Source organism: Callithrix jacchus, chromosome 12 (assembly GCF_049354715.1).
Source record: "Callithrix jacchus isolate 240 chromosome 12, calJac240_pri, whole genome shotgun sequence".
Lineage (NCBI taxonomy): Eukaryota > Metazoa > Chordata > Mammalia > Primates > Cebidae > Callithrix > Callithrix jacchus.
The window spans coordinates 43,526,455-43,538,686 of record NC_133513.1 but is presented as its reverse complement, the minus strand read 5'-3'; the positions used below and the strand labels follow the sequence as shown (position 1 = coordinate 43,538,686).

General features: G+C 40.1%; 1 protein-coding gene across 8 annotated transcripts in view; it reads right to left on the bottom strand.

Annotated features, from left to right (window-relative positions):
* WAPL (WAPL cohesin release factor) overlaps positions 1–12,232 on the bottom strand; it is a 95,593-nt gene that overhangs the window by 64,180 nt on the left and 19,181 nt on the right. For 5 of the 8 annotated variants that reach the window (XM_054242887.2, XM_054242888.2, XM_078345418.1 and 2 more), the window contains 2 exons: positions 3,254–4,279; positions 432–550 (listed from right to left, as the gene is read on the bottom strand). In XM_054242887.2, the coding sequence (XP_054098862.1) occupies positions 432–550; positions 3,254–4,279 (1,145 nt within the window). The remainder of the gene's footprint in view (positions 1–431; positions 551–3,253; positions 4,280–12,232) is intronic. The other 3 variants (XM_054242889.2, XM_078345419.1, XM_078345421.1) reach the window with 1 other exon arrangement.

Genomic DNA, 12,232 nt, shown 5'->3' with positions numbered 1-12,232 from the left:
TAAAAGACAGATGCACCTTAGAAACATCAGGCTTAGTGAAATAGACACGAAAGGACAAATATCGTATGATTCTACTTACACAAGATAGTTAGAAAAGGCACATTCCTAGAGATAGAGTAGAATAGTGTTGACTAGGCATGGGGTGGGTTATTGTAATGGGTACAGAGTTTTTGTTGGATATGATAAAAAGGTTTTGCGTATAGATAATTAACATCATGAAAGTAATGCCACTGACTTGTACACTTGAGAATGGTTTAAAAATATGTGTATTTTACCACAATTTAAAAAATACAGTTACATTTGAAAAAATGACTTACATATATCCTTTGAAAGACAGTTGCTGTTTATTAGTGACTTTCAAATTAAAAATTAAGAGTTGAGCCCTCCAATAACAAATCAATAATAAAAATCACTGATAATGCTTTACTTACCCGTTTGGGGCCACTAAAAATCTTTCTGGTGTTTTCTTTTGATTTATCTCCTTGTTTATTTATGGGTTTCTTCACACTTTCAGGCACACCAGGCAAGTCCTCTGTAAAATCCAAGTTTTCTGAAATGGTAACCAAAACTGTCTAGCTTACTAACATTTCAAATTACCTACCAGACAACCCATGAAGATTAAATATATATGAATGAATGAAAATGGGAATTAAAGAATAAAGGAATCAGAGCACCACAGAGCTCCCCAGAATACTCCCTAGAATAAGAAGTTTCATTCTGCCATTCTTCTCCCTTCCTGCTTGTCCCTTCCATAAGAGAAATCATAAACCTGGTTGCTGTCTATGTGTTCTAGTCCTAATTTATGTTAAATGGCAAAATTAAATCTTTTCCAAAATAATTTTCTTACTTTCGAGAAGTCACGTAACTGCTGGATATCTATGGATACTGACACTGGAAAGGTCTAGTTTACGTACATATAAAACATCATGTGGTACCCACCTGTAGCATTTTTTTAGGAACTTTAAATCCACTAAATCATGTTAGCGTTCAAAGAATGCCTGTTGGCAACTATAAAAGCCACATTGAAAACACCAGAAAAGGCCGGGTGCGGTGGCTCATGCCTATTATCCCAGCACTTTGGGAGGCCGAGGTGGGTGGATCACGAGGTCAAGAGATCGAGACCATCCTGGTCAACAAGGTGAAACCCCATCTCTACTAAAAATACAAAAATTAGCTGGGCATGGTGGTGCACACCTGTAGTCCCAGCTACTTGGGAGGCTGAGGCAGGAGAATTGCTTGAACCCAGAAGGCAGAGGTTGTGGTGAGCCGAGATCGTGCCATTGCACTCCAGTCTGGGTAACAACAGCGAAACTCCGTCTCAAAAAACAAAACAAAACAAAAAAAAACACCAGAAAAGGAGGACAGTTATCCTTGGCAAGAGATTTTAAATGACCTAATATAACAAAGTTTAATGGTTTGTCAGTCTTCAAACACAACTAACCAAACAATCAGCTTATTTCCCAACTGGTTAAAAATATGTATCTTTATCTAAGCTAAACAAAAAAAAGAAAATAGGAAGACTTTTCTCTATCCCAATGCTTAAAATTTTTTGCTGCTTCATATATGGTATGAAGACTGAAATTTCAACTTTCAGTAGATCAACCAAATGGCCTCTAATTTTCAAATGTTATTTATTATCTACTTTAAGTTTCTCAAAAGGAGTCTAATTCCACATTTTAAAGCTTTAAAAGTTTTACTACCCAATGTGTAAATTTCAGCCACAGATTTTCAATTGCAGACGAGGATAACTTGCTATCCAAGTCAGAATAAAAGCTAAGTCAACTGTAGCAGGACAAGGGCACCGGTATTGTATAGCAGCATTTATCATTCTCCTGAGGAACCAAACGTCTAGCTATTCTGCCCAGCCAGATCTCAAGATACAGTAAGGCTGCTGCAAACTTCCATTATCCAGAAAGCATTCAAAGATAACACTGGATGTATTCCTTTTTTTCTGGGGGAGGGGGTGCGCCCCTAGGGGTACTCCTGTGTATTTCTAGTTTTGAAGAATAAATTGAACAAAATTATTTTTAGGCCAAATAAAGCAAAATGGTAGATAATCTCAAGAATGACTTATACTCTACAAGAGAATCTCTATTTTAAAATGCTATTATAATTCTAATTTACCATAATGACACTTCTGTGGCCCTATCAGGACAAAAACTTTACTTAATATGTAAACCAATCCAGAAAAACTGTATTTGGTTAAAAAACCATGTATCCCAGAGGCTTCCACAAATTCTTCCTCACTAGACAGTCAATCCAGTTCATAAAGTCCTTGTAAGGTAATGACTTAATTATAGTAGAGCTAACCTATTTCTTTTGTCTCTCTCTCACAGTGGAGACTGAACTCCTAGAGGACCTTTCGTCATCACTGGGTCTACAATCTCCCACAAATTAAATTTCCACAGCTAAGAGTGAATGCATACTTACCTGGCACTCTTCAATTTTACTGAACCAACTTAAGAGGGTTTGAGGGTATTTTGAATGTTTATCAGTTTTAATTCAACCACAAAGCGTTTTTTAATTCTAATCTGTTCTTTCCCTCATTATAACCATCTGTTATCAGTATAGTTCCAAAGGTCCAAAACCTAACCTATGTCTTCACTGCATTTGGATTTGTCAAAATGAAAACATCATGATGTCTAATGCCCCTGCCCCATATACCTATATGCTTTAAAGTTCTCAAGTGCTAAAGGTTAAATTAAAACTCAAATATGAACACTCTCCAATTTACAAATTGGTTCCTTACAACCTGGGACCTGATCATTAACACTTAAAATGCTGTACCTCTGAATAAGGTAATCTGCGGTTCTCAACAGGTACTTTTAACAAACATAACAACCTAAAATTGAGTATCTAGGAAGAAACTATGTAGCTGTTGATTTAAGCCTGAAAAGCACACTTAAAGTAGTCCCCCTGCCATCAATAGGCGATACATATCAGTCCCTAGTAGATGCCTGAAACCATGGAATAATACACCAAAACCTGTATGTACTATGTTTTTTCATATACATACCTACGATAAAGTTTAATTTATAAATCAAGCACAGTAAAAGATTAACAATAAGAATAAAACAGAATCATTATAACAATATGCTATAATAAAAGTTATGTGAATGAGGACTTTATCTTCTTATATTGTACTCACCTCTTTCCAGAATGTGGTTGACCTTGGATAACTGAAACCATAGAAAGTGAAACTGTGGATACGGGGGGACTACTGTACTTATTATACATATTTTTAAATTCTTACCTGCATTATTAGTACCAGACTGACTGTCCTGGGAATTATCATTGCTTTCTGGGGGAGGTTGCAAGGAGGGTGATGGAGCCGTTTTAGTTCTTTTTTTGCTTGTCTTTCTTTCCACTTGACAGTCTTCATCTTCATCATCTTCGCTTTCACTGAGATCATCAAAGCCAAAATATTTAATTTTGTAATTAGAACTTCCAGAACCTCCTTCATCACCTCCTGTCTCATGATCTTCAAAACCAAAAAATTCAAGTTTAACATCCTTTTTGGATTTAGTATTACTAGGTCGAAATCTAGTAGTGGTCTTAGAAGTTGCAATATCTGCCTTTTTTCTGAGACGACCAGCTTCTCCCAAATCTGCAGGAGTGGATGCAGTGAATTCATCCATGCTGCGTTCCATAGTATCCTGTATAGTAACATTACAAACTGACAAGCAAGATGGATGTAAAACAGTATAATCTCTAGTCCGTCCAACTGTCCCTCTAAAACTGGTCCCACAACTTACACCACCTTTCTTTGCCTGATTCAGGCCATCTTTACTCGATTCACTGTTTGCTTTGGCTAAGGCCTGACTGGTGCCGTCCATCAGCTTATCAAAATTTGATGCTCCTTGGGAAGATTTCGCTTTATTGGCCCTACAGTACGTCCTACAATTGGTTGGCCTAAGAACACTTTGAACAACATCATCCTCAATGGCTTCATTCAGATTTTCCAATCGATTTTTAAAATCATCATCCTTCATCTCCAAAAGGGAATCACTATCCAAACTTAAAATACAGTCTTCTGATCTGATATCTTCAAAATCATTATCCCATTCATATAAACCAGTTCTTACAGATCCCTTGATTGGAGATATTTCTGATGGCGATTCTGGCCTTTTCCCACACTGGGAGTTCCAAGTATCATTTGTTTCCTTGATTTCAGAGGCCACTGTAGTTTCTGCACTGGGCTTCTTAGTACTGTCGTCAGCATTTTTGTGAATATGGTGACTGTTCTTTTCATGTTCTTCATGAAAATTCTCTACTTTATCTGTAAAAATAAGTCAAATGATAAAAACATGAATGGTATCAATATAAAAGTTAATAAATAACAGATATGTGGTTAATCGATGGTATATGATCAATCTTGAAAGAACTATAATTATTTTAAGTTGTGAAGAAATTAACGTTTAAATATCAGACATTTCCTCTCCTACCTTTTCAGTATATAGCTCTCATGTCTTCTACTGACCTTTCCTTAGGCAACCAAGTTCCTTAAAATTATAAACTCACGAGAAATTTCAGCAGGGTTAAGCAACTGAATCCAATCAGAATGGCATATAAATGACTCAGCCACATCTTCTTAGTGGTATTATGGGCTTTTCAAATAAAGATGCTTAAATTAAAAAATACTTAGTAAAACCTAAACCAACTGAACAGTTAATAAAAACCTTCCATCAGTGTTTGTATTTATCTGGGACAGGGCTGCCCATAACGTGTGCTAGTTCTATCTAGAAGCCTGTCCTCAGGATCAGGTTTCTCTAGCTATTTCTGTTCTTTTTTCTAATCCTAAAAGCCATATAGCCTCAAGGAACTTTTAGCAGTAGTTCTGGTGTATTAGTTAAATGGCTAACAGAGGCTATTTATGCATATCAGCCAGTAATAAATCCTTAGCCTGACTATTCATCTTGTATGTGGAGAATTCATTTTTGTTACCTTTAATTTTTACTATCAGAAACATTCTTTTAACGTTTCCAAATGAGATACAAATATGATTCCAACTGGTATTTTGATTAATTCCCTCAGTACTTATAGAAAAACACTGGCAAAATGTATACTCTATGCCAAGCAAAAAAATTACTTCCACAAAACACATCTACATTTATGAAAAGCTATTTACAAATCTCAGTATCATCAAATACAGGTGACAGGGATGCTTTACATGGACAGATTCACCGTATACTTTTTAATGCTACCCCAATAGGTTTTCTTCCCCAAGATAGGGTCTCACTCTGTCACCCATGTTGCAATATGGTGTGATCAAGGCTCACTGCAGCCTCGGAGACCTCCAGGCCTCAAGTGATCCTCCCACCTCAGCCTCCCGAGTAGCTGGAATTACAGGTATGCACCACCACACCTAGTTTGTTTGTCTGTTTAACAGATGGGGTCTCACTATGGTGCCTAGGCTGGTCCTGAACTCCTGGGCTCAAGCAATCCTCCTGCCTCGACCTCCCACAGTGCTACCATTACTGGCGTGAGCCACCTCGCCCAGCCTCCTATAGGTTTTAATATAATTTAACAGGTTAAGATTTGGTAATATCTTTTAAAACTAAAAATGTGCATGTGAAAGAAACGGACTGAAATCTTGAAGCCAGCAGTTTCATTTATAAGTATTTAGAAATAACAAGAAACTCACTACAATACTGTTTCCTGGTTTTTGCTTTCATAAACAATACAAATACCAATCAATAAAAAACTCATTAAATTACAACATGCCCACACACCTGAATACTATGTAGTTGTTAAAAAGAACCAGGCAGTTCTACACTGTTTATACTGTATTAAGCTGTCTATTCAAAAGCCAGAACATAAAAACTGCCAAAATTACACATTAAATAAATACCTTAAAGTGTATTTTTTTGAGGTCCTTATCTGTCAAGTATATTTATGAATGAAATAAAACATCCAGAATTTGCTTTGGTGAGGATAAAAATAAAACGACTGGGCGATGCATTGGCTCACACCTGTAATCCCAGCACTTTGGGAGGGCGAGGCAGGTGGAACACAAGGTCAAGAGTTTGAGACCAGCCCCAACATGGTGAAACCCCATCTCTACTAAAAATACAAAAATTAGCTGGGCATGGTGGCACATGCCTGTAATTCCAGCTACTCAGAGGCTGACGCAGAAGAATCACTTGAACCCGGGAGGCGGAGCTTGCAGTGAGCTGATATTGTGCGACTGCACTCCAGCCTGGGCGACAGAGCAAGACTCTGTCTCCAAAAAAAGGGAAACAAGACTGGCAATGAACTGACGTTTCTTGAGGCTGGAGATATAAATAGATACATACATACATATATAAATATATATAGAGAGAGAGAGAGAAATTTTTTCCTAGACATATACACAAAAATGTATACAACTGTGTAATGTATACCAGGTCTATATACACAAATACATACATACTTCCTTCACCCTTCTTATAAGAAAATGAAGATGGCCGGACGTGGTGGCTCACACCTGTAATCCAAGCACTATGGAGGCCAAGGTGGGCGGATCACCTGAGGTCGGGAGTTCAAGACCAGCCTGACCAACATGGTAAAACCCCATCTTGAAAGAAAGAAAGAAAGAAAGAAAGAAAGAAAGAAAGAAAGAAAGAAAGAAGGAAGGAAGGAAGGAAGGAAGGAAGGAAGGAAGGAAGGAAAAGAAAAGAAAAGAAAAGAAAAGAAAAGAAAAGAAAAGAAAAGAAAAGAAAAGAAAAGGAAGATATTTCCTTTGACTACTTACCAAACCCATCATTACACAGATGAAAAAGAAAGACCCAGAGAAGCTAATGACTGCAGAGGTGGCCAATTAAACCAACAGCCAAAAGAGACTTCATAAAAAGACCCATACCAAGCTGCATTACACTACCTCTAGTGGTGGCTGCTAAAACCTGAAATGCTAGACAGCCCACGCCTGTAATCCCAGCACTTTAGGAGGTTGAGGCGGGCAGGTCACCTAAGATCAGGAGTTCAAGACCAGCCTGGCCAACATGGTGAAACCCCATCTCTACTAAAAATACAAAAATTAGCCAGGCATGGTGGCAGGTGCCTGTAATCCCAGCTACTCAGGAGCTGAGGCAGGAGAGTCACTTGAACCCAGGAGGCAGAGGATGCAGTGAGCCCAGACAAAAGCAAGCCTTCGTCTCCAAAACAAAACAAAACAAGCATAGACATACATACTGTGCCTATTAAAAACTGTGTAACAAACTGTTAACAATACTTGTTTCAGTGAAAGGGAATTTACTTTTCACTGTTAATTAAGGGCATTGGCTAGTCATCAGAGGCACCTAAAAAGCCACAGAAAAAACACGGCACATCTTCTTAACTGAGCAAATCTTTATTCAAAGATTTAAAGGTAAAAATTATTTTTTAAAACAGTTAAGGCCAAGTGCTGTGGCTCACGCCTGTAATCACAGCACTTTGGGAGGCTGGGGTGAGCAGATTACTTGAGGTCAATAGCATAAGACCAGCCTGGCCAACATGGTGAAACCCCATCTCTACTAAAGATACAAAAATTAGCCATGAGTGGTGCTGCACACCTGTTATCCCAGCTACTCGGGAGCCTGAGGCAAGAGAATCACTTGAACCCGGGGGGGAAGAGGCTGCAGTGAGCTGAGAACACACCACTGCACTCAGCCTGGGCAACAGAGTGAGACTCCGTCTGGGGGGCAGGGTTGGGGAACCAAAAAACAGTTAAATGCAACCCAAAACATTTTATACTTTTAAGGCATACCTATAAAATACAAAATTTGGCCTGGCGTGGTGGCTCACGCCTACAATCCCAGCACTTTGGGAGGCCGAGGTGGGCAGATCACCCAAGGTCAGGAGTTCAAGACCAGCCTCCCCAACATGGTGAAACCCCATCTCTAAAATAAAAAATAAAAATAAAATATAAAATGCAGATGCAATTTTAAAGATAAAACACTAAACCAAAAACAATTTCAAAAGTACTACTCAGTTTGGCCCACTACACAGAACCATCCAAGTTATCACAACCTTCCCCAACCCCCATCAACACGGCCTGTGGGGAGCTTCCCAGCCAACTGCCACAGCTTATCTGCACATCAAGGAACTTGTTTGCTCCCTGGCCTCCTGCTGAAGCTACCCATCTCCGCCCCACCCCTGCAGCAGAATAGGAAAGACACCACACACCCCCACCACTCCTTAACCTTGGGCCTCTCTTTGAGATGGCAATTAACTCTTCAAACTAGAGACACATATGCCCGGAGGTATACAAAGGCCTACCAAATACAGGTACAATTGCATTTTTTTTTTCTTAAAGTGTTATAAATTTTATTAAAGTTAACATTACAAGAGCTCGTACTCACACAAATCCAAACTGCAAAAAATTCCAGGCATTAAAAACTATTATCTGTGTTAGTGTGCCATCTTTCTTCTCCAAATGTGAAACTGTCCATAAAAAAGTCTTTAGAAAGTCAAATCCACTGTCCATTTGTGTTGGGTAAGAAACCTATGTCTTCATTCACTGTATGGAATCCATATTAAAAGAACCCTGTGTCTTGGTTGTATATTATCACAGGACTCTTGATTTAATCCAGTTTCCTCAATTCCCCATAGTAGACTGACATCTTGATTTCTCAGTGGTAGGGTCCATTTGAAACTCTTCAAGCTGATTGGGTGTAAATGCTTCCTCCAATGTCTACGTCATTGTATGGGGCCTTTAGAGTTCATTCAGTATAAGGTTCATATTTTTTTTTCAATCACTCCTGTTCACAAGTATGATTACAATAATCACCCTTGATATTTTACTGACTTTCCCAAAGATTTCCTTTATCCTCAAGGATAAAACTCCAATGTCTCAGTCTTCAAAACTGCATACCTCAAATAAAAGAACTCTATCTGTTCAGAATCATCAGCAACCAAATGAATTTTAATCTCTTAAATCACCGGGTCCGAGCGCGGCCGCCGGCACCTCCTGATCGCCCAAACCCGAGTCCCGGGCCGGACCGCGCGCCCGAGGCTTCAGTCCGCGCCAGGTCCAGCCGCCGGGGCCCCGGGGAGCCTCCGAGGCTGCTGCCGCAGCGACGCTTTCGACGTCGTGGGCCCCGGTACAATTACATTTTAAGGAAATTCACTTCTAAATCCCCAACCTCCAGGTGTATATTGTTCCAAAAACTGAGGTGCCAACCCAGCTGGGATAAACCAATCACTCTTCTCCCAATACACTATTACAAGTATCAGTAACAGCATATTGCTCTCCTGTCCCTAATCTTATATGGTACATTCCTCCAACCCTTCACATGACCTATAAAGAAATAATGTGATAAATTGCTGGTTTCTGTACTTCATAATTAAGTAAAACTTCCCTGTGTGGGTAACAAATCCCTTGGATGTCAGGTGGTTTCCAATTAATTGTATTTCACAAAATCGGAAAGACCTAACAAATTGATTCATTATTCCAATGAATTTTTATAATTACCACATGCTTTGTGGCACAGAGGAATTCAAGTAATAGGCCGGGCAAGGTGGCTCATGCCTGTAACTCCAGTACTTTGGGAGGCCAAGGCAGGTAGTAGATCACCTGAGGTCAGGAATTCAAGACCATCCTGGCCAACATGGTGAAATCCCATCTCTACCAAAAATACGGTGGCAGACATCTATAATCCCAACTACTCGGGAGGTTAAGGTAGGAAAATTGCTTGAACCCAGAAGGTGGAGGTTGCAGTGAGCTGAGACTGTGCCACTGCACTCCAGCCTAGGCAAAAAGAGCAAAAGTCCATCTCAAACAAACAAACAAAAAAAAAACAGAATTCAAATAATAGAAACTGCTATAACAAAACTCTTATCATTCCTATGTTTATTTTGTTAATTTATGGCTTCTCAACATTCACACATATTAAAAAGTTGAAATAGGAATAATAGGGCATAGTAGCACACACAGCTCCCACCCAGAGCTACCCAGAGCACTGAGGCCAACAGTTCATTTGAGGCCAGGAGTCTGAGGCTGCAGTGTTGTGATCACACCTGTGAGTAGCACACCAGCCTGAACAACAGTGAGGCTCCATCTCAACAACAATAAACAAAAAATAGGAATGAAATTGATGCCAAAAAATTTTTTTCCAAAATCTTTATATATGCTAGCAATAATATTCATTCAGATTCAGATATATATATAAACTAATTGAAAAAGGCTCATTCATCTCTTAAAAGGTAAATTTCCAATAAATTTTATCTTTTTTTTTTGAAACACTCACTCTGTCATCAGGCTGGATTTCAGTGGTGCGATCTTGGGTCAGTGCAACCTCCGTCTCCCAGGTTCAAGGGAGTTTCCTGCCTCAGTCTCCCGAGTAGCTGGGACTACAGAGATGGAGTTTCACAATGTTGGCCAGGATGATCTCAAACTCCTGACCTCGTGATCCACTGGCCTCCGCCTCCCAAAGTGCTGGGGTTACAGGCGTGAGCCACCGTGCCCGGCCTAATTTTGTCTTTATATGTAGCATTTGGCCGGGCACGGTGGCTCACGCCTGTAACCCCAGCACTTTGGGAGGCTGAGGCGGGTGAATCACCTGAAGTCAGGAGTTCAAGGCCAGCCTGGCCAACATGGCGAAACCCTGCCTCTACCAAAAATACAAAACTTGGCTGGGCATGGTGGTGGGTGCCTGTAATCCCAGTTACTCAGGAGGCTGAGGCAGTAGAATCGCTTGAACACAGGAGGCAGAGAGGCTGCAATGAGGTGAGACTACACCATTGCACTCCAGCCTAAGCGAGAGAGTGAGATTCCATCTCCAAAATATATATACATATATTTATACATGATTCAAGTTTGATTATAGCATTCAAGCTTGATCAGATATTCTGCTGAGAGAGAGCATTTGATTAACAAAATAAAAGTTTGCACTGATAACTGTGATCATGATGTAGTACAGAATCATTTTTAAAACAGTTTAGAGCATTACAGTCACATAAGCTGTGGGGTTTTTTTTGATAGAGACAGGGTCTCCCTATGTTGCCCAGGCTGGTCTCAAACTCCTGGTCTCAAGCAATCCTCCCATCTCAGCCTCCCAAAGTACTGAGATTACAGGCTTCAGCCACAGCAACCAGCCTTTTTTTTTTTTTTTTTTTTTTTTTTTTGAGAGAGAGAGTCTAGCTGTCACCCAGGCAGTGGTGCAATCTCCGCCTACCGCATTCAAGTGATCTCCTGTCTCAACCTCCTGAGTTGCTGGGACTACAGGCGTGTGCCACCATACCCAGCTAATTTTTTCATTTTTAGTAGAGATGGGGTTTCACCAGGTTGCCCAGGCTGGTCTCAAACTCCTGACCTCAAGTGATCTGCCCTCCTTAGGCTCCCAAAGTGCTGGGATTAACAAGCATGAGCCACTGCACCCAGTCACAGCTCTTAAAAGTTTGAATTTAAGTGCATACACATACTTTTGTACCAAGAATTATGAAAAGGGTGACCACTGGGCCGGGCGCAGTGGCTCACACCTGTAATCCCAACACTTTGGGAGACCAAGATGGGTGGATCACGAGGTCAAGAGATTGAGACCATCCTGGTCAACATGGTGAAACCCCATCTCTACTAAAAATACAAAAAAATTAGCTGGGCAGGGTGGCGCGTGCCTGTAATCCCAGCTACTCAGGAGAATGAGGCAGGAGAGGTGCCTGAACCCAGGAGGCAGAGGTTGCAGTGAGCCGAGATTGCGCCATTGCACTCCAGCCTAGGTAACAAGAGCAAAACTCCGTCTCAAAAAAAAAAAGAAAAGGGTGACCACTAAAAGTCTAAACATAAATACTATAATCAATAGGATAAAATTCTGAAGGGGAAGTAAGATAGAAATACAACTTCAAAAAGAACAAGGAACACTACAAACATTCTGGCTATTGAAGAGTGTGTTCTATTTTTTTAAACATATGAAAGTGAATACTTTCTGGGGCATAATGGGTGCTTGTAAGAAAGAAAAATTATTAAAGAAAAAATTTTTAAAAGAGAATGAACAGCAAGTAATTATGGCATTTGCAAGCAAGAAATTACAAGCCAGAGCAGTGGTTCATGACAGTAATCCCAACACTTTGGGGAGGTCAAGGTGTGAGGACTGCTTGAGCTCAGGAGTTAAAGACCTCAATCTCTACTAAAATAAAAAAAAAATGGCCTGGCATGGTGGCTCATGCCTGTAATCCTAACACTTTGGGAGGCCAGGAGTTTGAGACCAGCCTGACTAACATGATGAAACCTTGTTTCTACTAAAAATACAAAAATTAGTCGGGTGTGGTGGCAGGCATC